At 48.8% G+C, this 25,834-nt stretch overlaps 1 protein-coding gene across 2 annotated transcripts; it reads right to left on the reverse strand.

Moving 5' to 3' along the window:
* Positions 1-7,534: 7,534 nt before the first annotated feature.
* Positions 7,535-12,572, reverse strand: LOC142050205 (suppressor of cytokine signaling 1-like). 2 transcript variants are annotated; one of them, XM_075078629.1, is made up of 2 exons: positions 12,449-12,572; positions 7,535-9,146 (listed from the first exon to the last, which is right to left on the reverse strand). In XM_075078629.1, exon 2 carries the CDS (start codon positions 9,078-9,080, stop codon positions 8,397-8,399), a length of 684 nt encoding a protein of 227 aa, XP_074934730.1. In that variant the 5' UTR covers positions 9,081-9,146; positions 12,449-12,572; the 3' UTR covers positions 7,535-8,396. The 2 variants fall into 2 exon arrangements, with proteins under 2 accessions (XP_074934730.1, XP_074934734.1); XM_075078633.1 differs by lacking the exon at positions 12,449-12,572 and adding an exon at positions 9,725-9,764.
* Between the last annotated feature and the right edge of the window lie 13,262 nt (positions 12,573-25,834).

A 25,834-nucleotide genomic window follows, 5' to 3' on the forward strand; every position in this document is an offset into this window, starting at 1 on the left:
GTTTCTGATAATCTTCTTGTCCTCTACATGCCTGGAGATGACCTCCAGGATGAACTGCTCCATCACCTTTCCAGGGACGGAGGTGAGGCTGACTGGCCTATAGTATATATACAGATAAGCCACTTTGCAGCCAATAATATTTTAAGGGTTTTGCTTAACCCTGCTTGGAAAAGCATGTATCAAAACAAGGAGCAGAGCAGCAGAGGGGTATTTTTGCTGGTGCTCTCACTAGTGGTAGCAGCAGTGAGGTGTTTCAGAAGAAGGGTTTGCTGTAGTCAAGGCCATAGAGAGATGCTTCAGAAGGTATCATCTGAAAAATAATGTAGTCCAAGATCATTATGGTATTTATTAACACCATTCACAGGGACTGAGTTGAACAGCCTTGGAAGGAAGAATGAAAAAATGCCAGCAAACACATTACATTCGCCTGCAAGAAGTTTTTTCATCCTATTGAAGGGCTTTGTTAGAAAGAATGATGAGAATGGTAATAATAAGGCACTATAATTATACCTGATCCTTCTATAATCTCTCTCTCCGCAGAGTTCGGGAGCACTTTACTGCTATTATTGGATTTGAACAGTCCCATCTGGATAACATACGACTGATTTGTTTGCATGGCTTATTTTAGGTATTTCAGCACGTACACTAGAGCTGCCTTCGTATCTGGCCAATTCCCTGCACAGTCTGTAAAAGCAGGAAAAGATCTTCAGCTCCCATTCTCCACCACCCTGTTCTCCCATCCCAATTCCTTGGAGATCTCTTCAGAGAAGTCCAAGGATAAAAGGACCCATCAATCCTTCCCCATCCAACCCAGTACCGCAGAACTAGGGTTACAACCTAGAGGATGGATACTACCTAGAACATCTGGATTTGCGCCTGTATTATTTTAGGCTTGAGATTCAGTGAATCCCAAAACAACCCTAGATGCACCTAAAAGTCTAGCAGCGAGGACCTGGCACACACCTTGTGCTAATGTACATGCTCTGCTGTCAGCTGCTACCTTTCAGGTTGAAGCTTTCAAATGGGGGGGGGGGGCGGGGAGGGGGCTGCTGTGTGCATGTATTTCCCGGCATGCACAGAACCAGGGAAGGCGTGACGGATGCTGGCGTCTTTCTGGGCTCAGTATTACTTGCAATGCCATCTCAGTTACAGTGACGCTGGCAAGCTCCCGCCACAGCTCCCATTCACCGTGGCATCTAAAAGAGTGAGCAGCTCCATCAGTGTCAAGAACTTTGCTGGCCCCTTGCAGAAACTCTTGGGTGTGAAGCTGGGTACTTTGCCAGGACCAGGAGAAAACAGACACAATTCGAAATAATTCAGCCTGCTTTTAAAGATGTTATTAGAAAAAATGAGATTTAAAAAAGAAAAAGAATAAAAGCATGATAGAAAACTATGGTTTACATAAACTGAACTGTTTTCAGTCTGAAATTCACAGCAGTTTGTCACTAGCTTACAGTGCAGGGAATGATCCTTTCAGACTGAATCCCCATAAAACTTAACAAACACAAGTTGCCTAGTTCTTTTGTTGCTCCACTGCTTTTAAGGGATTTTTTTTCTCTTGTGAATTGGAGCAGGGTCTTCTCCTGCATACCTTCCATGTCCCACCTGGCCTCATCAGGTGGTGTTTCCAGTGCCTGCCCATCCCTAACGCTGGGGACACATTTGTTGAGGAGTTTTTAAACTCCTTTTAAGGACCCATTAGTCCTGCCTTAAGTTTTCCCCTAACCACTCTCCTCACTTTCATTCTCTTAGATTCTTCAGAGCCCTCTTTGTCAATTTGTTTACTTCTGGTTTATTTTTAAAAGACAAACCCCCAATAGACATAAGCTCTCAAGTCCCTTTTGAAATGCTGTCTTGCCTGTAAGTGCTTTGTTTGTGATCCTCTCCAATCCTTTAGGCTATTGTTTACGAGCTGGAAGGCATCTGTGCTTGGGCTAATCACGCCGAATGCCAGCTATTCCCCCAGCATGATTTGCTGCACAAGCCAGTGGGAGCAGCGTTTGTTTTGATTATGTTTAGTGTGGAAAACGCACATTTGCTCACATCAGCCTGACAAAACAGGGTGGGGGCCTAATCCAAAATCTTCTAAGGGGAACAACAATCTGGTCATTGATTTCAATGGCATCTGGGACCAGCTCGAAGGTCGAGAGCTCTGACAGCAAGGGTGGTGTCTTGGGAAAGCAGGTAGCCCAGGAGCCAAAAATCCTTCCTTTAAAAGTGTATGCACGTTGTTTGCTCTGGGTTGGATGAATCAAACGCAGATCTAGGAGGCTGCCAGCGCTATATGGCATTTAAAGCAGTGCAGCTCCTTTCTGACATGAGGTTAGTTGGGCTGGGACCCCCCAGTCCTACCCCAACCAGCATGGCTGGGCACAGCTGTCCCAGCTGTCACCTCGGGCTGATGCTGGCCTCCCCTGATGTCCTCAGCTGACAAGTCAGACTCTTTCACTCATTCTGGACGATGGCGACATTATTCTCCCGTGCTGGTGCTTGCCTCCAGGCATCAGACAGATGTCCCCATTTTTCTGTTCATTAAAGCTGGGAGGGAGTGGCCAAGGGCTGCTCCTGCTGAGGCTGCCATCAAACTGCTGCTAGGGCATGCAACTCCATGCTGTGCTGGTGGGTGTACGGGTCTGCCACGTGCAGACACCCCCTCTGCCTTGAGAGGCCCCAGCATGGGTTCCAGGAGCTTCATGCACACCCAGAACTCAGCACAGCTACCCCCTGGTCTTGAGCCTAAGACTGAATTTAGGCTGACTTGTTCCTGCACTCCTGCCACGGCAGAGGTGTGCCCAGTGAGGCACAGAGCTCAAAGCTGCACCTGGATCCCACCTCTCCCCTATTCCCTGGCTCAGCGTTTCCTGCTGCAGAGGCGCTCCATTCACCACCGTTAATCCCTTTTTGTACCCACAAAGAGGTTAGCCTCGCCAGTGACCTGTGGCAGGGACTTCCACAGCTTAAGCAATACGTTGTGTGAAGAAATGTCTCCTTTTGTTTGAGGCTTGCACTTGAGTATTTAATCTGATGCCTCCTTTTTTTTTTTTTTTAAGAAAACACACTTACTCAGCCACCTACTCCATGGCATTTAGGCTTCACAGATCTCTGCTGCAGACCTCAGCCATCTCTTTTCTGGCTGAAAAGCCCCAGTCTATCAAGCCAGCCCTTGCACGGGAAGCGTATGGAAATACTCTGCTTTGCCTGAATCAAAACCCCAGCTCTGCCAGCCCCAGCTGAGATCACAAGGCAGCAGGAGCATGCAGAGACCCGGGCAGCTCTGCAGGGAGGCACTGCGAGTCGCAGAGCAGCTCTGCCGCATCTCCCTCTCCCTTTGACACCCGCTCTCTCTTTGAACGCTGCCCTCAGCAGCCCTGCCTTTGCACCAGGCAATGGCGCAGGGCAAGCAGAAAGCTCCAGTGCATTCAGTTATAACTTTACAGATGCCAAACATCTAAGCAATCAATGCAAAATTAACTCAATTAGACAAAGCATCACATTCCCCCAACCAAGGTATCCTTGTAAATTAAGGGGTTTAGCACATTTAAAAACTAAAATACACATTTTTGGAGGGACATCAGGGTAAGGGTCCAAAACTGAGACCCAGCTGTGTGTACACAGAAGATTTTTCTTTGAAGCTTGCCTACTTAGGAGGAGGTAGTTTCCAAACACTGAGGATGCCCAAATGTTAATACATTGTTTGAAATGCCTTTGCACAAACTTGTGTTTTTCAGTGAATCCTGATCCATCAAGGCCGATCCCTAATGGCATACAGACCCTTATGTCAGAGGTAATCAAGTATTATTACAATAATGGCTGGCTGTGGGGCCCCTCCTGTGCACACACATGGGTACATATGGAGCTTATTAACAAGTTTCAGAGAAGGATTTTGGGAAATTAACCCCTGGGGCCCCAGAGCATTGCTAACAGACAGCTAGTCAGGAGCAGATGAAGAGCAGTTTCCTGCTGGATGCCTGCAGTGTGTTTGGACTGAAATCCAGACCCTTCGCAGACCAGCAGAGGAAGCCCCTCGCACAAGAACTAAACTTTTCAACTTCGGCTGTTAGGAAGAACAGTTGAAAAAAACCATCTGCGAGGCTGTATAAGTTTCCTCGACAAACTGAAATGAGTCAGCTGGAGAAATGTATAACATAACATATAAAAATGCAAACAATTTTCTTCTATTCCCCGAATGGTGCTCAAGAGGTTGTGAGGAAGTTTGTAATTTCTTTATAAGTCCCTTTAGGAGCCACCAAAAGAAACGTTTGGATGGGGGCCACCAGGAGCTGCTCCTACATGGCAGAGGGACCGGTTCAGAGGCAGGGTGATTAAAGTGAACATCTCCCACTCGTTAATGAAAACACCAGATCATTTGCAGCCACCCCGTGGAAGTAAACTTCTACGGGTTTGCTTTGTACAACTTTTTCTCAAGAGTTGAATGAAAAAGGTTTCTCTTCCAACATCCAAGCAGAAAACGAAGAGGGACTATCTAAAGCCGTCCGCAGCCAATGCACTTTTCACGTTCATGTTCTTCCCAGATTGGTTTTCTTTCTTGCACCAATCCTGATCTGCAAAGTGACCTCTCCTCAGGAATAATCAGGATACTCACCCATAATGCGCTTTAAACTTTCCTAATGTAACAATGCTTGGCAGTCATTCACTGCTTTTCAAACGCAGATCTCAAATCAATTTGCTACAGCCCTGCATGGAATTGACTTAACTTGTAAGACAGAGATGAGGACTTGCTGTGCAATTAAAAAAAAAATATAAATGAACAAAATAATGCAGTCTTTACTAAAAACCAAACTACTTCATTCTCCCTTGGTGTGATTTTCCTAAGGCACAATCCTGGCCACAAACAGGGCTCTTCCGCAGCCCCAAGCCATACAACCCAAGATGCTCGTTTTCGGCCAAATGAGAATGGTTCACAGCCAGGTCAAAGCAATCCAGTTAAAAAACTCTTCCCTCAGCAAGCTATAACCGCAGCCATAAAACAGAAGCATTCCTGCGCTCAGTTATAAACGTGGAAGAAATTAGCCCACTCCTTCCCCCCTCCTTGCTTTCTGAAGGGAAGGCAGCCAGGCACCTTGCCAACAACACCCCCCAAGGAACAAAAGGAGCGAGGGGACGGGCAGGGTGCCGGGGCAGCAGACCCAGTCCTACTCCTCCCGCAGCTGACAGAGTGAGGGCAGCCATGCAGCTGACCCTGCTGAGTCAGGGGCTTACACCTGAAAGCCAGGGCACAGTCCCAAAGCACAGGTGCCTGGAGCCACCCGAGATGCCTGCAGGGGCTAGCAGGGCAGGTGTAGGAGCTACAGGAGACTTCTGCACTGCCAGAGCTCTGCCCAAAGAGCACTGAGGGTGAGCAAAGGGATGGTGCCCAAGACCAGGCCAAATCTATAGCAGGCAGCAGCACCCAGAGCACATGTGTGACCCAGACCCAGGGACACTCCACACAGCGTGGGGAAAGCAGGAGTGGTTTTTCATCCATGAACATGTCATAGCACATGGCTGGTGCTAGCACCATCCCAGTCCCTCTGTAGGCACAGTACCTGCAGTGACAGCACCACAACCCCCATCTACTCTGTGGCCAGTTCCACCTCTGGACTGCAGGACTTGTTCAGGGGAAGACCCCAGAAGTCTCTAGTCCAGCCAGGGGCTCACACCAGGGCCAGCTCCAATGTCACACCAGGTTACTCCTGGCTTAACCCAGGTGGGTCTTGAAACTTCCAAGTGTGGAGATTGTACCTCTACGGGCAGCCTGCCCCACAACCAGACTTCCCTCATGGGAAAAAGGGTCTCCTTGTAGCCAGCCTGGACTTGTTTTCCCTTCGTCTGTCGTGCACTACTGTGGTGAGCCTGGCTTTTTGCTGACCTCCTCATAGGTATGGGCATACTGCTGTTAGGTTCCTCCGAAGCCACCTCCTCTCCAGGCTGAACAAGCCCAGCTCCCTCAGCCTCTCCTTGCAGGTCAAGTTCTCCAGCCCCCCTGAGCTTCTTGATGTCATGTCACCCCCCTGACCTCACTCCAATTTATTATTTTTGTTGTATCAGGGAGCTCCTAACTGGATACGATACTCTGTGGTCTGAGAAGTGGAGTACAGGAAGGTAATCACTCCCCTAGTCTACTGGCGGTGTTCCTGTTAATGCAGCCCAGGATGCTGCTGGCCTTTGCTGCCAGACAGCCTGCAGGAGGGTTCAGCTTTGCTGTCTGCCCCAGTCCTTGCACAGGTTGCAGTGCTCAGACAGGGCTGCTTCAGGAGCTGGAGATACCAATAACCCTGAGTGACAGGGGGTGTGTTTGAGCAGGGGATGCCCAGGGTTGTTCTCTCAGAATGGGTCGAAGCCCAGCCCACCTCATGATGCTGCCTGGGGTAATGCAGGGCACCCAACCCTCACCCAGGGCATCACAGCCTGACTCAGGCATCCAAGGGCTCCAGTTCACCACCTCTAATGGACACAGCCACAATGACACATGCAATTACCCACTTAGCTTTTTGCCCTGTCCCTGCAAGAGATTATAGCTCTGGTAGCAAGCAACACCATACCCACGTGTCAGCCACCACTGTGCGCACATACCCTGTGGTAATGAACAATCCCAGCTCATGCTTTCGCACTGGGCTGAGAGCTGCAGCAGCTGCAGCAGTACCCAGCTGCCCCTGGCCTCCCTGACACGAAGGAGCAGGCGGCAGGGAGATGATGGCCACTTCTCCAGCACTTACTTAACTACCTCAGTTCACAGGCCAGTGCCCCAAGATAAAAGGCCAGGCACCTTGCCATCAGCAGAGCGACAGAGCTCTCCAGAGAATAATTCAGAGGGTCTAAGTTAGGCTCCTGTAATGAATCACACCCTGTATCACTCTCTTTGTGCTGACCGCACACTTTGGTTCCTCAGATAAGATACCTGAAGCCAAAAGAGCAAATTCAGAGTGATCTCTCTCCATGTTCAGCTTTTTTCCCCTGCACAGGTCTGAAGGGGAAAGCCAGCATGAGCTCAGCAAGCTGCCCAGCCGGCCGTGGATCTCCAGCAGCACGCAAAACAGTTTGTCTCAAATTTTACAGTATCTGAATTTTTCCTTTCACACAGCTGTCTTCAGTCACTCTTTTTCAAAGACATCATACCTGCCTGCACCCCTGAAATGAACCATAACCCTAATTAAGCTGACTCTGTTTCTCTCATTTGTACTCACCTCACCAGCTTGAGTTCACTGATGCTGTGCCCCATTCTAGGATCTTGAGTTACTCATGTTTCTTTCAAACACTGAGCACAAATTTTAAGGTGCTAAAACCACTTCTGAAAATCTCACCTCTACATTTTTAGGAAGTATCTTATGTTTAGAAAATTCTTGAATTGATTACACTATAAGTTGAATTAAGTTTATTGTTCCCAGCTAGGACCATTCACACCTGCTTTTGGTCTTCATAAGAAATTAACTTGTTCAGTTTCAGTTTGATTGCCATGTCTGGGCACTAAACTAACAGTGTTTCCAACACTGCAAGGGAATGAAAATATCACCATGTATTCATTGACTTTTAAAAATAAGTATAAAAACATGTTTATTAAATTTTTTAAAAGTCTTATATAAAAAATTATTTGCCTTTTTTGAGGCAAAACCAAAATGTCTTTTTACGCTCTGTAGGTGGCAGCAGCATACTATCAGATGAGCATAAGAAAGGGAGCTGGATCCCATCTGTTCACACTCTCCCAGGGCAGCCCCAGCTTTCCAGACCAGAGTTACCTCTGCAGGAATACCATGCTCTTAGTATAACATAACTCATCTGCACTCCCAAAAATCTGTTCAAATAAAGCAACGCAAAAGCCAGTGAAGCTGCACGTATCATACATGGCTGCAATGGTTTCCCTCTTGTGCAAATGTTGGCCTCTGAAGTGGCAGGCATCACATCTGCGCTGCAAAGAGCAAAATGTGCCGTTGCTCCACTGTGGCTACATGGGTATCCAGACGGCACAGGAGTTGTGCCCACTGATGCCCAAGATACACTGCTGTGGCACTGTGCTCAGCCATACCACTTCACAAGGGCAGATTTGTAGCAGTGTAAGTGAGCTTAGGCACTTTAGGATAGAGGAAAACACAGGGCTGACCTGGGAGGACAGGCAACTCACCTTCTCCTCAAGCTTATAAGTTATAAATGGAGAAAAGAGCACAACTTGAGGTGGGGCAGAAATCTCTGCTCTTCAGGTTGGCTTTACCCCAGGCATCTCTGGGGAAGGCCACACACACTGGGCACATATGAGGATGTGGCTGTCACAGCCAGCGGGTTCAACCCCTGCTCCCCCTGTCCTCCCCTTCGTCTCCCAGCAGCCAGTCCAGCCCCACTGGCATGGCATGCACCCCACCAGCACAGCCACGTAACAGACACCTCTGTCTCCCATGCGCACAGCATCATCTCCCAGCCCAGGACGGAGAGGGGCTGGGGACGATGCTCCCCTCCAACCCTCCCCTTCCACCCAGGGGTGAGAACACCTCCTCCCTTGGGCGCATCCCCGAGGAGCCCCCCAGCCCTGCTCCATCCCCCGTCGTGGCACCAGCAGGTAGGCTCCGGCAGCACAGTTCTCGCAGGGTGGGCACTGCCCGGCGGCTCCGGCACAGGGGCTCGGAGAAGACCAGGGGGGTTCCCCCCATCTCATCAAAGTGCAAGGGGTTGTTCCGGGTCCCTGCCACCACCAGCTCCAGCAGCCGGACCACGCAGTCTGAAAACCAGTTCTTCAGGCGGAAATAACCCTCCTGGAAAGAGATCCGAAGGCTGACAGGCCCCGTTGGCATCCGCACGCTCAGGCTAAACAAGCAGTTCCCCTGTGAGCTGTCCCGCACCAAGTAGGTGCCAACAGGCTCCTGCTGGAGCTTGGCGTGAGCCTCTCCCACAGACAAAGGGCCCCAGTAGAAGTCGCTGGCCTGGAGGATATTGAGGGATCGCTCCAGGACCTCCCACTCACAGCTGCGAAACATCCGGAAACGATCAGGCAAGCCGGGGGGCGCGGGGCTGGGGAGAACGCTCCGATGCTGCCTTTGCGGATGAGAAACAGTGGCGTGCGTGTTGTGCAGATCATCTGGCCTCCCTCTGATCATCTCTCAAAGAGCCCATGGATCCTGGAAAGATGCTGCCTTTACCATGCTTCCTCCTTTGCATCCAGCCTGCAGGACAGAAGGAGAGTGAGGCAAACCCAATACCTTCTAACTGGGCAAGTGAAGACACTTCACAGAGAGAAGACAGCTACAAGAGTACCAAAGAGGATGCTGGGGAGTTACTCTATGTCCCTAACCCACAGCTGTAGGGACAACCAAGGAAATACATGCAGGAAGTGATGCTGCTGGGTCCCCACCAGCGCAAGGTAGCACCTTACGGAGCTCTGCATCCATCGGGTTTCCACGATTCACAGCTAGGGGCTCCCCAGCACACTCTTTGGCAGGCTGGTTTGAACCTAGCAAATCTTGGCATTTCGAGATTTCCCTCTGTTGGATACTTAGGGGCTTTTCAGAATGGCCTTGAGACTGGCAAGGGGAAGTGACAGCCCAGCTCAGACGGGAAAAATTTCCCAAAGCAGGAAAGTATCATTCACTTTGTCATTCAGTAAAAGGTGGTAAGGTTTCCTCACGCTTCTCCAACCCTTTCTCTGACAAAAGGGCAGACAACAGGACTTACAAGAAACAGAAGATGGGAATGAGTCTTTCCCACCAAACCCCATGAACCACTCCCTCATCCCAGGACATACCTGTTTCACTGAGTCAGGAGAAAGCAAAGGCTTTGGATCAAGACCCCTTAAACTTCACCATCAACTTCAAGTTACACCATCAACTTCAGGGCTGGGACTGCCACGAATGAAACCATTTAACACCGATACCAGACACTGCTGATGTCCCGGGAATGGTTCTGCTCAGGCCCTTCCAGTCTCTTATCTTTTGTTTCTGCCAGAGGAGTCTCCCCCAATCAGCAGACAACACTTTCCTCTCCTAGTCGCCATCCTCCACTCACGTCCGGCATTCAAAGTGCCCTCCCTTACTGTCATGGCCCTGCTCATCTCCTGCATCTCACGTTATCACAAGGCTGTTTTCAGAAATGCAAATTCCTGAACCCAGTGTTGGCATCAGCCATCCAAGTCATTTCAAGTATTTCAAAAAAATACATATTCTGCATGTGTGTATGTATATATTTATATATATATGCATAAACATAAAAACCACAGCCTCAAGCCAGAGCTCATTCTGTGTGAGAAGCTGAGCTGTGACATACCACTTCCCCAGGCCTGACAAGTCAGTAGCTCACCACCAAACCCTGCCCTCAGTCCCCTGACATACTCCATTAACCCAGTCACACTCACTGACAGCACAGCCATGCTCAGTGCAGAACAGAGTGCTGACATGCAGCCTGCTCCTCCCTCTCTGTCAGTCCCTGCCACCGCAGACTCGTGGGAGCACCATAGAGGGCAGGCGGCCCCCCAGGGAACATGCAGGGACCTGCGGAGGGCTTGCTCTGGAGGGAGAGCTTTAGATTAGGCTTAGCTCCTTGTGAGGTTCCCCTTATCTTGCACCATTCGCCAGCTATTCAAAAGCCTCACACTCCTTTCAGTGCTTGTGCCAGCTGGACAGCTGTGCAGGGCTCACTCTGTACCTGGAGAGAGGACATGGAGTGGCAGGGCCAAACATCTTTCCCTTGCACAGGCACAGCAGTTTTGGAAAGGATGCATCTGCCTAGCAATGCCTTGCCCACAGTCATCTTTTCTCTCCTAACATCTCTCAGTACTTAACAGTAATACCAATAATGTAGTTGTCAGGTAGGTCTCCATACATGGAGCCATAAACACCCTTTCCAAGAGCAGCTTGCGAAGCTTCTCCAGTTTCTAGTTCTCTGCTTTGCAGTCCACAAGCCTCTAACATCCCTGGTACTGCTCTGAATGCTGCTGATCCTGCCCTTTAGCTACATGTCACCGTGGGAGGGAAATTCCATACTTAGAGAAAGGTGGGAGGGGTAGGAAGGAGTTAATCAAGTCGTGTTTTTTTTTCTTTTCAATTTGAAAAAAAAAAGGCAGCAGTTGAAAGCTGCTCAGATGGTTCAGCAAGTTAGAATAAATCTTAGGGGAAGCTGATGTAGTGAGGAGGATGCACGTAAACACAGTCACCAAGTGCAGCCACGAGGGCTATCTATCACCACTGAAAACTCAACACTGTAGGTGCCACAAGAAGTTGCAGCGTCTCTGTCCCTCCCTTTCCTTCTCCTCTCTGCTGGGCAAGGAAGCTATATAGCCTTCTAACATTAGCTACTATAGAAAAAGAAGATTAAATTCCTGCCAGTCGCCTCCAGGGCTGCAGCATTAGCCTTGATAGGAGTAAGAAGCAGCCTTGCTCCCACCACCAGCCACTCTTCCTAAACAGCAACTTCTCTTGAATCCAAATGGAAATTTTGCCAATCTCGTGGGTCTAGGTTGGAGAATAAATTCAAGCAGGAAAACAGAAGCAGGCAGCTGTCTTTCATTTCCAGGCTAGTTTTAAAAATAACAAACAAATAGATAATTTGTTTAAGCCTGCAGATGCTGCTTGACAGAAAAAAAATAAACTTGTTTGTCCCAGTTTTCAACCTTGAGTCATTCTCCCAAGTCCTATAAGAAAAATCCACTGCTACTAGAAGTCTGACTGACTAAGAACTGAGACTGTGTCATCGTTTCGAATTCGAAGTAAATCCAAAAACAGCACCCTCACAATTTGTTCACTTGGTTTGAAATCTACATATGGGTCAGAGCCTCAGACAGCATGAATTTGTTTAGCCTCGGTGACCCATTTCCAACAGATGACTGCCTTGCCTGCAGTGCAGCATTGGTTATATTAATATTAGCTCTAGAAGTGCTTCCCAATATTACCTTTAAGGTTCACTTTTAATGGATCAACAGGTCCTATGTGTGCCTCCCACATCAAGGAGGATGAGCAGACTCTAAGGATTAGGAATAAGCCAGCCCAAGGGTATAATGAAATACACATGCATAATTAGTTCTGCTTCTGATTTGCCACAGCACAATTTGCTTTCCCAACCCCCCCTTCAAAAAACCCCCAACGCCCAAACACGTTACCACCTCCCTACTGCAAGGCAGTCAGAACAGTGCTTGCAGCCAAAACAATATACCCTAAAAAGCTGATGTCCACTAATTAAAAGGCTGGATAAGTTTCCCCAGACATTCTGATTTACTCAAGTTCAAGAGCTTTTCAAAATAAGTGCTCTTGACAGAGGGCATTCTGCTTTCCTCCTCACTCACTATGCAGGCAAAGCAACGTATTTCATATAAGGAGACAATTCTAGTAAACTAGGAGACTCTACGCAACCTCTGGTGTCAGCCAAGCCAGCCCTGCACCCTGGGGCTTGAAAAATCCAGCGTGTCCAGCAGCAGCTTCAAGTATCCACCCATGATTTGTCCTTACACTCTTCCTCCAGGACACTTGAAAGAGCTTACCTCTTTGTATTTATCACCCATAGGGATGAGTTTCTGGATGTCAGGCCTGGAAGTGGTCCAAGTTCAAGCGCTCCGACACAGCACTTCCCAGTTTTTGCAAAGCTTTACTTAAGAGCAGATCCATCCTTTGAAAAGAAAGAGACGTTCATCAAACAGATTACTAAGCCCATTAGTTTGCCATAACGAGGATCTAAAATACAACAAATCTGGGGATGGGCTGTCCGTCTCAACCTCTTTGACCTGTATTATTGTTGAAGCATGTATACAGCAATTCAGATAGCAACAAAGACAAAAGATAATTGTTATTACTATTGCTACTTCCATAGCCATGAGTTAATTAGGTCCAGGGAGCTCACAGATGGCCTAAGGACAAATGCAAAGACCATAAAGTTGCCATCATCTTCTGGAAGTGGGAACCATAAAACCCAAACATTAAGAGATGATGGCAACAGAAATAATCTTTAGGATTCGGAACAGCAAACTCAAACTTGTGCTCTGTGCAGCGCACAACATTTAGAGTATCTTATCTGAAACGGTGCAGGTAGCCATTCGCTACTAAGTTATCCCAATAGCAACCCAGTCCGTTCTGGCCTGTGCTTGTCTGTCCAGCTTCCCCAGCTCTTGAGGCTTTTCTTTCTCACCTTATGGATGGAAAACTAAACTTGCTGACCTGGTGGAGCAGCAGAACATCACTTGTGCCATCGAGTGTCTGTCAGTGGATGCATCGGCAAGCTGAAAAAAAGAACCCAGCCTTCTGCACACCTTTCAGAGGCAGACCCTGTAAGGCTTCACTTATACCTATGCTCCATTACTTAACATAGCTTCTCTGGATCCCCGCAGCAGAGCCCAGACCAGACACACACCCCATAAGCTACAGTGATTTGCAGCTAGCAGAACTGTGGGTCCATCCCATTACTATGCTGCCCACTCCATTCAGCTTCGACATCTCCCAGTTACCAATCCTGCAGTTCCCAGAGCAGTTAGATGGAGGCTGGGATGATTTGGAAAAGCTCTCCCTGAGGTACCCTGCAAGCCCTTGCAGCAGCGTCCCCATTCCAGGCAGCAGAGCCTAAGCAGACATCTCTTGCTTGCACGTCTGCATCCCACAGAAATGTGCTGCCTACTGATTTGTGGCTGGAGAGGATGTTTCAAAGGAAAGCTTCAGCAAACAGCTGGAAGAGAAACCTCCCTGGTAAGAGCCAAGCATGCAGCACTGTGTTTTAATGGTGGGCCAGCCTGGTTCCCGTGGCTGCCACTGTCTGCCACATGCTGGCACCGGTTTAAACCACGCAGTCACTACCACGGTGCGTGGCTGTGCAGCCACACCAATGCCCCTTGTTGCGAGCACCCCCCCACGGCCAAGGTGACTGGGGCTGATCCAGAAAGGGCTTGCCGAGGGGGAAGGGAAAGGCAGGAGACGCACAGACAGGCGTGCGCCAAAGAGCACAGAGGGAGCTGTGGTTAGGCAAGGAATGTGGTGCAGCTCAGCTAAGAGGACCAATGTTAATCACAGCCAATTTCTCCAGCACAAAGCAAGCCTAGGAGATGTTGCAGTTCCCTCTATCTTTTATGCCACAGCTAAAAATAGTTTTTGATGTGAGGCTGCCATTATGTCTGGCACGTGAGGGAATACGTGGAAAAAAGGAAAAAACCCACACCACACATAAGCCCCCCAAACCAAAACCATGTTTCCCTATACAACCAACATTCAACAAAGACGCAATATTTAATAAAATAAAATAAGCTGAGGCAGCACACACAGTGTGACAGTTCCTGCTTCCACACAGCAGAGATGCTGAGCAGGAGGATCATCTTGTCATCCTTGTATGTGGGACACCGTGCAAGCTGCTAGACACCTTGCAGGAAGACTGGTCTTATCAAACCCTTCCCAACATTTTGGGGTGGGAGAACATACTTGAAAACCCACAAATAACTTCCTGTGGATCTGATATTTAGGCTTTGTTCTTCTTATCATATTTTTCTGTAATGTGTTTTCTGCATGAACGTGACACTGATACAGGCTAAAAGGTTTTTACCCCAAGAAAATGCACAAGACAGTGTCATGTGCGCCAAGTATTCTTCAAGGCAGGGAAGTCTGCAAGCATGTTTGGTTTCTGCATAGCATCCTTCAAAGAAAAAGGAAGGTGGCAGTTTACACGGAAAGCTAATTCTGAAAAAGCTGGAAGAAAGACCCTGTTTTCAGGGTCCCCTCCTCACACCTTGAAAGTGCTATGCACATTCATAACAACTACTTCCAAATGAAACAGCCTGTTCCTCATAGAAATAGCCCAGTGTGAAACTGTAATCCCACCATTTCAGAATAACAGAGAAGCCACATTGCTTCCCTGAACTCAAAGGCTGCTGTGCAGCAGCCACAAGCAACTACAGCTTGTTCCACAGCAAGTAAAACTACAAAAACTACCAACTGACTTCTGGCAAAGACAGCTTCTCCTGGAGACCGAGTTATTTTTCCCCCCCTAAAACTGGGGAAAAGGGAATTTAAAAAAAAAAAAAAAAGTTAGAAAAAGGAAATCAGTAGGGGTTACTGTTAGCTTCAAAGCTGCAGCTGAGGCTATCCTGCCATGCCTTAAGGAAAGAGAGTTGTTGCTTAGCCCTGGCCTACACAACAGCATTTTTGGTAAGCGAGGGAAGCCCAGTCGTTTTGCTACTGACTCTTGTAGTTTCATAGCAAGCAGCCATCCCTGTGAATGTCGGTGCAGCAGAGCTACGCAAAGCTTCAGCCCTACGCTCGGCCAGGGAACACAGCCTCCGTGCGGCTGCCTTGCCTTTGCTTTCCTCCCTCCCCACAGCCCGCCAGCTGGGGAAGCAGCCCTCGGAGAAGGCAGCTGGGGCTCTCCCAGTTTGGTTGCAGAAGTGAGGAGACGGGGAGAGGGCATGATAAGGAGGAAGAAAGAGGCCAAGACAACACCAGTCCCCCATGGCTCCTTCTTGGAAACACTCTGTCCTATCTCCCTGCTGAGAGGGGGATCAGTGGGAAGGGGATAGCGATGCCCAGGGCTGCATCTTTGTCCTCAGTCAGGGCCAAGCTCTGCATCCACCGCTCATGGCTCCTCAGCCTTGCCAGCCCACCCCCGCCCCAGACCAGTAGCACAGGTACATTTCCTCCATTCCAGCCTCTTTCAGCTAAACTCACTTTTTTTTGTTGTTCCAGCACTTTGTTTGAAGAAACGAGTAAATCCTGAGTACTGAAGTCCATCAGCAGTCCCCGCGATGGCCGTGGCCTCTTATCAAAACCATCGCATTTAGCAGGAAAGGAATTCAAAGAAGCAGCTAACTCTAAGAAATGAGCAGTGTCTGCAGCTAAAACTGGTTCAGTATCATGATCAGAACTAGGATTTTAGAGAAGACTCCCAGGCGCTTAACCAACATGAGCTGGAGCACAGAGGCACAGGGGAGAGATCCTCCCTTAGCTCTTCAGAAGGACCAGCTTCAGAAGATGTGAGGGGCCATTGAGCAGTACCAGTTACCATCCCTTCAGAGAAGTGGGTGAGGGTCACAAAGCACAAATGCACCACAACACTGAGTTTTATAATGGGGGATTTCCAACACACAAAATAAAGAAACTAGTCCTGAGAGTCAAAAGTGAAAAGAAAAAAAAATTAAGTCATGAGAGGTTATTTAGGAAATTTTAAAGTGACAGAGCATGCAGATGACGGAGGAGACACACTGACTGGCTAAGAGGGCAGGCTCAGGGGACAACACAGGTCATACCACAAGTATTAGCTGTCGGTGTGACAGTTGGCAAGGGCCTCTGCCATGGACCAGAGGCACCAAACACACACACTACAAAACCACAGTTTGTAGTGGCCCAAATCTCTCTACAACCTCAATAATCCTTCAGAAGATGAAAAGCTAACCTCGGCAGAGCCAATATAAAGGAACATAAATTACTGATGGTAGGGAGCAAATTTACATGAGGATGGCTGTCATGGAACTGGGACAGTAGGTAGCCAAGATAAAGAAAACAAAAAAAAGAAAACAAATGGCATTTTCAGTTTATCAAAAACAGAAAACCTCTGGAGGAGGTTTTTAATTCACTGGGATACCAGCAAGTGGGGACGAGAACACTGCAGAACAGCTACATAAGCAAGCAGATACTCTTTTTCCTTGCATAGGATGATGAGGAGATTCCCCAGTATTTAATGCTGTTTAACCTGAAGGGGGGGGACGGGGAAGGGGAGGTAATGGGGTGCTCTATCAGGAGCAATGGGGAAAAGTGACATTAAAGAGCAGAAAGTCAGTGGGACATAGCAGACTATACCCAGGGATTTTGAAGGAATTTGGAAATGTCTGGTTAAGATGCAAAGAGAGGTGCTCTCTTCATCAAGTCAGCTGCTACTATCAACTGCCAGAGGGCTGCAAATGTTGTAAGGAACGTTTTTCTGACAAGCACTGCTAAGGCAGGAGCAGCACATGGCTACCTGACTGTGGGGGAGAGGCAATCCCTGGATAAGGCTCTCCATCAGGAAGATGATATCTGAAGCGGCAACAGCTGCTGGGGCATGCCTTGTGATTCCCTAAAGCCTCCACGCCAGAAGCATGCCAAAAAGCAAGACAGTGCACAAGGTAAAGACCCAGCAGCACCCCGGGTCCTGTAAAACAGATGGAGAGAAGACAAGGAACAGTTGTGCCCTGAGGCGGTGGGAGGTAGAAAAGGGATGTCCTGAGGAAACCAAGGCATTTCAGCCCCTGCACATCCCATCACCTCTCCGCCACCCTCCCAGCCGCTGTGTCTTCCCCCCAGATTGACCCAGGCCACTTTGCAGAGCATCCCTCCCCATGACAGGTCGGTGGGGACAAGTAGTCCAAAGCCTCCCCCAGCACCTCATGCAAGTGGCTCCCTTCCCCCTGCCCATGCAGACACACACGTTGACCCAGGTCCCTTTCTAGAAATCATCTCCCCCGTCTTCAGGCCGCCATTGCCCATGACACCTCCAACACTGGAGGTCTAACCTCACCCGCCGGCAGGCAGCTTCCAACCCAGGCAGCCAGCTGGAAAAGCAGCAAGCCCCTCCATCACCTTCCCAGGGTGAACAGTGACAAAACCACTTCACTCTCTGCGGGCCAGAGGAGTCAGAGGTCACTCAAAATTCAGCAGGCTGGCAAGCACCAGAAGGCCAGGTGAGACTCTGTCCTCACAAATGCAAGTGGATGCAGACTTGTAGGAAAACAAAATGGGTCTATATTTCAAAGACCAATAAATTAAGTGACGCCACTGATGAATGAGCCAAGTAACCATGCTAAGAGTTCGTTAAGGAAAGCTCTAGGTCCAAATCCAAAAGCAGTCATTAAAAACCAAGCAGCAAATACGAGCGTGAGGTTGCAAAATGATGGGTGGGAACCTAACAGTAATGTCACCACCTGAGATAATATGTTCAGTTCCAGTCACCTTAAATAAAAAGAGATAGTTGGGCCTAAAGATGGGTGATAAGAAATCACATGTAAGTGTACAGAGAGAGAGAGACTGGAGAAACTTCATGCTCCGTTTAGAGCAGACAGTTAGAAGGGGATGCAAGAGAAAGATACAGTACAATCGGGCTGTTCTTTTTAAGCTCTTTCATAAAACTAAACGAGAGGAAGTTCAAAGGTGATCGAGATTGAAAAGTAACTAATTTTAAAACTCATAAAAGGAAAAACTCCAATCACATAGACATTAAAATGCTGCTGCTGGGGAAAGTGAGAGAGCTGATCTGAGGAGTCTCATTTCTCTTCTTTCTCAGACGTCTCTGCTTTGTCTCTGTAAAGTACCCACCATCCTGTGATTTAGCAGACCTTAGGCAGAGGAATCGAGCAGCAAAGACCTGGGCTTTTTTAGCATCACCTTTTTAAGCCACCTCTTAACCATTCAAACTTTATGTAAGATTGAAGGGAGCCCAGCACCAAGGCATAAACGCCCTTTAGTTGTGCAAAACTGAAGTAGTAAACAGGGTTTATACAGCCACTACAAGGAATCAGCTACGGATCTGCTGCAAAATAGTTGAAGCAGCTCAGCCTATTTTTTCCTAATTTTTTAAATGACTAAAAAGAAGTGCACCTCTTGCTTTGATATGCTGACTTGAATATTGGTGTGCATCCTACGCAAATGGGCCATTTCAGTGATTACTGCAAAAAGAGCTCTGAAACAGAAATGGCTGTGGCAATGAGGTTAGAAACATTCCCTCTGTCTCATCATCCCCTTGAGTGGGGCTCTTGGTCCATTGCACCACTTAGCCGGGCCTCGGAGGATGAACATAAGTTCTTGCAGGGGGGCACTGGGGAATGTTTCTCCAGATCTGGCTTTCGTCCCTCCATGTCCCAAAATCTCTCACCAGAAAACAAGGAAGAACTCAAATACGCATGAAGAATAACATGGATTAAGAATAACATTGTGGGTCTGTCAAAAACCATCATCAAACCATTCCTGCGGGCATCTGTGCACATAACCACGAGCGTGCCGACCCAGGCATGCCGAACTCCCCTCAGCTTTAGCAAAGCACCTTCAGCAAACTATGCAGACGCCCAGCTATGCAGTTCTGATTGCAGGAACAGGAATGGAGATCTTTGATATTTTCCAAATGCTAACAGTCACACTTATTTTTTTCCCTGACAGCCTTAGCCTAAGTTTCCAAATAAACTTCGCCACTGAGGAAGTATGAAAGTAGATCCAAACTGTTTCTGAACTGCAGAATCACACACACACAAAAAAAAACCCTGTTGCACAAGTCACAATCTGAAGTCAAAGTTTTTCTTCAGCATTTGCAGAGGTTGAGGGGGAGGACAAAAACTCTCTGCTTAGACAAAGGCAACTGAACACTGACAGCTTAAACCAATTTTGCCAGCCACAGCTCCCAAAGAGCCAATGTAAAGCCAAAGGAGCCTATTTGCAAACTTAATATTGGCACCGTTCAATTCTTTCCCTCATCCTTCGCATGTGTTTGCTAACAAGCAGAGGCACAGAGAGCACATGGGGAGCAGGAAGGGAGAAGGCAGAGAGAATGTGCATTATCAAAATACCTTGAGAGCAGTTCTTGGAAATGTGCAGCCTGCAAGCCTGTATCAGACACTCATTTCCTGTGAAGTGCACACAGGCCTTTTCATTTCTCCACTGAAGAGGACGAAAATAAGGGGGCAGCTTTAAAGTCTCCAAAGACAACACAAAACGAGCATTTAGTGATTTTACTAAATGTGAATTAACATTTTTATACTATTAACTACCTACCCAACAGAAGCAGAGATTCCCAGAAGTTTTAAATGTAGGACTTTCTACACCTCTCACTTCTAAATCTTAACTTGAAATCTTACACTTGGTCAAGGGGAGGAAATCAATTTTACTCAAGTCATTTTGACTACTTACTAATACAAAGCCACCAAATCCTGTTACATTAAACACCACTGCACTTTTTTATTTTGAAGGGTCTGAGACCAAATTCAGCAAAATGGTGAGCTAATAAATACCTTACCGAGGCAGAAGGCTGCAGGATATGCACAAATACAAACCAGAAGAGCAGGCAGTAGTGAAGTAGCTTGACAGGATAGAAGGGGGTAAGCTGATATCATGCCTGCCTTCTGCCTCTACTTACATGTAATCAAGGATCTAATTAGTGAGGTGTTCAGTTGCATTATTTTAAATAAATATATGATGCATCCTAATGACACACACACTTAATACCTTTACTCTGTAAAAAGATATCATCCCTGTGTTGCATATTCAGCTCTTGTACCATCCACATTTTCTTTTACAGAAAAAGATGGAGGTGCCCACCTCTCCCGGCTTGCAAACTTTTGGCAAGCACCACTAGCTGAGGTCTGCAGCGGCTCAGGAACACACCATCTCCCCGCAGCTTTTATTAATCTAATCACAGCATCAACCCGACCCAAATCATGTCATATTTAAGTATTGACACTGTTGATTGCTGACCAAACTAAGGTAGGAGAAACCAGGAAAGAGAAGCCTGTGGGTGGTAGGGGTAGACAGGGGTGGTGAGGAGCTGCAGGGAAAGATTCAGCGGAAAGAGCAAAACCCCAGCGGGGATGGAGACAGAGGAGCAAGGGAAGAAACACAACTCCAAAGGCACATTTTCTCCTTTGTTTCTCAGCAATGCAACCACAGTATTAGTGACAGCAGCTAAAAATTTACACCACCCAGCTCCAGCTCCATCCTTGCGCAAACTGACCACCAGCTTCACAGAAATCCCAGTTGGATTGAGGGTAAGAGGCACTGGCAGCACGCTTGAAGCTGTCATCTGGAACTTAATTTGGCCCTCTTCAAGCAGGCACGGCAAGGGCAGAGGCAGGGACACACACCTGGGAGGATTTGCAGAAGCTCAGCCTTTCCCTGATGTTCCTCTGTGCCTGCTTTTTGGGATCCCAGAACAGTTTACCTGCACCTTCCAATGTAACCTTAAATAAAAGCCCTGTGCTGCCTCTCAACCTCGCTACATTTAAGTAAGTGATAAGCAAGCCAGGTTATTTAAGGACATACGACATGCTGAACGATAACAAGGAGCACAGAAATAACAAAGTCCCAGACCCCAGCCTAGCTCAGGAAAAGATGGGAACCCGTGTGGGAGGCTGGCATCCCAGTAATCCCGTGGGTTTGTGCCCAAGAGTCTTCCACTCTGGAGGGGACAAAAATCTGTGCTTCAACAGCTACGTTTTAAATCACATACCCAGCAGAATCGCTCACGAACACAGAAACAAAGCTTGGCTTCATCTGCAGCGACTGGCCACATCTCGTCGTAACTTGATTCAACCAAGACCAACATTATGTGATAATAGAGCCTCAGTCCCACAAACTTCTGTGCATGTGCATAATTTTTAAGCACATGACCATAGCCCTGCTGTGACTGAATGGGCTATTTGACGTTCCCGCAGCATCTGAACTGCAGTTGCAATTGTTTGGAGAAAGAAGATATGCCTGCATACAGTCTTAAGGGCACAGTCATTACACAATGAAACATCAGGAAACTGTAGTTATTTCTGATCCCACCCCATTTTACAGAGTTGAGCATGGTCAGCATGTGACTGGGTTTTTCATTTAACTTCTCTGAGAGCTGCAAGGACTAGAACTAGCAAACGGCACTGTCTGGACCACATAGTCCTAAATAGCAGCTTGCTAACAATACTCTTTACCCTCAACTTTCCAGAACAACAGTCAAGCCACATCCCCCTCCTTCACCCATACAGTAGAGCAAAAAGCCAGGGATATTAATTTAAAGTTCTTGAGTTTCTCTCAGTTACCTCTGGGGTTCATCCAGATCCTGTTTCCAAGCTTCTACTGAGCAGGAAGGAATACACACTTAAACTAAATTTAAAAAAAAAAAAAAAAAAAAGGGGGGGTGAAAAAAAGATCCTAAGAGTAGCATGAGCTGAGGTTTTAGGTGGTAACTATTCCAAAATTCTCAGTAAGAGCATGTGTGTTTGTGGGAAAAAGTGAGTAGCGGATCCTACATGGCTGCGAGCACCATGACTCAGATTGCATAAAGAAGGAGGTTTTAGCGATAACCTTTGCCGATGAGGCTTTTCATGGGCGCGCAGCACTGATCTTCTGAGAAAAGGCAGGTGTGAGGCTGCGTTCTGACTGTGCCGGGTCTGGAGGATGGCGAGTTCCTCTGCCTTTCAAGGGCAACCCCAACGGGCGCATACGCTCCTGGTTCACAGTTACCCCGTCTCCCTGTAATGCCGCCTTCAATTCTGGCAGGCAGCTCGCTTTTCCAGCTAAGACTAAGCTTAACACCCTGCGCACCGTTTCTCCGGTGGTTTATGTGAAGGGAAAGAAGTGGCGTGAAGACGAAGTTACCGGCTCCCCGGACCCGTGCGGCTGCTTCCCTACCGAGCCATCTGGGACATTACATAATTTGCAGGTTTCACTTTAAAACGAGCATCCCCGTGATGCTGTGGAGAACACCTTGACGGCAGGACAAGCCCCGAGCCCCACGGAGCCTCCTAGGCTGCTCCCAGCACCCCAACGCCACCCCAGCCCGGCACATGGCTCCCTTCAGGGCCGGCAGTGAGTTGCCAGCACCCCAAATCCTCCCCTGAGGGGAGGGAAGGGCACCCCAAGTCCCAGCATGCTCCCTCTTCCCCAGCCAGCAACAGCCCCAACACCCCCAGAGCCAACCTGGGGGGTGGGGGGGCTACACCCCCCCCAGCTCCCACCCTTGTAAGAAGCCGGGGGGGACCGGAGGAGGCAGACAGACAGCATCCCCCCACGCCCCCTCCCCAAAAAGGCCTTTCTCAGTTAATGCCGCACAACTTACTCTCGGCACCTCCGGGGCCGCGGGCGGGCGGCGCTGCCGACGGTGCGAGCGAGCGCTCCGTGCCGGGGCGACAGCGGCGCTGCCCGGCCCTGCCCCCGCCGCCGCCGCTCTCCCGCCCCGAAGCGAAACCGAGGCGGCCCCGCTCCCCGCCGCCCGCCGCCGCCGCGCTCCGCATCCCCCCCCGGCCCCTCGACTCGCAAAGGGGCCGGTGCGCGGCTTACCGGAGGCGGCGCGGCTGCCCGCCGGGCCCTCCTCGGCCGCGGGGCGGGCGCCGCGGCGGCGGCGGCTTCGGCTCCGGGGAGCGGAGCGGTGCGGAGGGGAGGGGAGGGGAGAGGGGAGGAGGGGAGGAAACCCCCCAAGTGTTTCTTTTCCGAGGAAGGAGCCACGGGGGAGGGGAAGGGGAGGGGTTTCTCCCTCCTCCACCACCCCGTCTTTCCACGGCGTGGCTCTTGCAAGGGGAAAAAAAAAGTAAAGAAGAAAAAAGTGTTGGGTTTTTTTTTAAAGTTGGACGGATTAGGGGAGAAAGAGAGAAAAGGGAAAAAAAACCAAACCAACAAACAAAAAAGCGGCTGTGAAAGCACCTCCGCTGCAGGCTGGCAGAGGAACCGCAGCATCCACCGTCCCCCGGGACCCGCGGGAGCCTCGCACCGCCTCGGGGGAGGTGGCGGGCCCCGACGGCGGCGGCAGCGAGGGACCGGGGCTCTGCCCTTCCTCCCGGTTCCCATCTGCTGCCCTGCAGCAACGGGCTGGGGCATCGTAGCTCGCAAGCCTGGAGAAGGGCTAACACCGGACGGGGGGCTACGCACCGGGCCGGGGCAGCTGAGCCAGCAAACGAGGGCCCATTACACCAGCGGGAAACGGGGAGGCTGTCCCGGCTTTTACCTTCACCATCAGAGTTCTCCCAGCTCCTCTGGGAGTCCCCAGAAGGGCACCGGGCACCCCGGCAGTGCAGCTTAACGCACAGCGAGATGATCTCCAGACGTCCCTTCCAACACCACATCCCTGTGATTCTGTGTAAAAGTGCACGCTATTGCCCTGGCAGGTCGAATGAAAATACTGGAAATCGTAGAAAAAAATGGGAAAACATGCAAAAATTTTATTATGTAAAATATAAATAGTGCACCACGTGGTGCATACCATGAGCATAGTATTGCTCAAAAAGAATAGACGTAATAGGAGAAGAGATAAACTTCACAATTCAGTACAAACCCCACAGTTATTAAAGGCCTAGCCTGCAATTTGGCTATGATTTGATTACACCATCAGAGCTCTCATTCACCTATATACTTTCCCCAGATCCAGATCCCGCCGAGACTGCTGCACGCATCCCCCAGTGCGTGTGTGCCAGGTGAATTGCCCCGTTGAAGAAGTTGGATGCAAACACCGAACGCAGACATGCTCTGGCTGCTCTGCACCCATCTAGTGATGCAAAGCAGCTGTAACTCTGGGTTGAGCGGCTGACTAAGAGGGCTTTACAGCTGCTTTGCATTGCTAGGGAGCACAAAGCAGTCAGAAACACACCACTGAATCTGATCTGCAGCCTTGCCAGAAGTTCCACTGAGCATTGAGACATCAGTCCTTGTTTTTTCTTCCAACAAAGCATGAAGGTGCTGCTGGCCACAGAAGAATTTCTGAACTTCCGTAAGGGTCTGCGCAAAGTGCTTAATTCTTTTTCAGGGAGGCTTCAGTGGGAGGACCTGCTGCTGGAACCCTAAATCACAGCAGAGACGAAGTGCTCATCTGTTCCATTTTTGGTTTATAAGTAGGCTCGTCACACTTTTCCTTGTATTTTTGGATGGCAGCTTCAAAAATATCTTGTGGTTTGCTTTACAGTTGCCTAGTAGGGAGTCCGTTTCCCTCTCTGGATATTTATAGCATTTATTGGGTGACTTCATAGACTTTACCAGCCACCTTGCCTTAACATTAAATGGACCAGTCTAATTCTGCCTTTTATTCTTCCTCTCCGTCCTGCGAAAAGTAACAAGCAGCCTCACTGCTCGGAGATTGTTTGTGGGTCTTGGTCTTCTCTCTATCCCATCCACTTGAATCCGTGACCTTGCAGCAGCTGCTGAAGCGTATTGCAGCAGTCCTCTTCAGCAATAAAAGCTGGTGAGACGCGTCACAATGGCACCATTGACCACAATTTTCCAAAGCCCAGACTTGACTCACAACGACCAAAATATGTTCAGGATCGAGGTACCTCTGAGGTGGCTTTATTATGGGTGGAAAACACAAGGGTGCTGAAGTAGCTTTGTGTCCTGTGACACAAAGGAAGAGACAGCAAGCAAACCATGCTCAAGCACTGGCTTCGCTAGTGCTGCGTTTCATCCCTGCTAAGCTGACACCAATCCTGGATGTGTTTAAGGTGAAAAACAGGACCTGCCTTTAGTTGAGTTCTCTTAAGAAAAAAAGAATGTAAGCAAATTCCCTAGAACCTGGAGAGTCCCCACACTTCCACCACTGGATTGATGCTTTCTTTCCTCAACTGCTTTCAGCACACAGATACCCACCTAAAAGGCTCTGTGTAATGCCCGTGAGGGTGCAGCCAGGCTAATGGTCCTGCCATGTGCAACCCACTTTGAACACTGCCTGCTGGTGCATCTCTGGAGAAAGCTGGATCTGAAGGCAGGGTTTCTGAGATGCCCAGGACGCTGATGACAGCATGGAGAGGAATAGCTCCCTACAAGAGGCCAGGATTTCTTCTTATGATTTAGTTGTTTTATCCTACTCCTCATTTTTTCCTCTGCCTAAGGATATGTGTACCCTCACTACCCCTGATTCTAAAACTTTAAAAAACATTAAACATTAAAGCATTAATTGATAACGCTGCTGACGGATTGAGCCATTTCCAGAGAGTTTTGTCTGAAGTCCAGCTGCTGAGGGCAGTAGGTCCAAGTTCATTCTACCTTTGGATCATAGTTCTGCTTTGTGGCAGTCCTCTGCTTGCTCTTCAGCAATCCCCAAATCTTTAGTGAGTTCAAAGGTGATGATACGCAACAGCCCAAGAGCCACTAACACCCTAACAGGTTTGCTCTTTCTCAGCATGTGGATTTCTTATGGCCTGCAGCAGGTGAAAAGAGAGGCACGAGCTGCCTATTTGCCCCTGTCAATTTGGGAAGTATGGGAA

This window comes from Phalacrocorax aristotelis, chromosome 1 (assembly GCF_949628215.1).
Source record: "Phalacrocorax aristotelis chromosome 1, bGulAri2.1, whole genome shotgun sequence".
In the NCBI taxonomy this organism is placed as follows: Eukaryota; Metazoa; Chordata; class Aves; order Suliformes; family Phalacrocoracidae; genus Phalacrocorax; species Phalacrocorax aristotelis.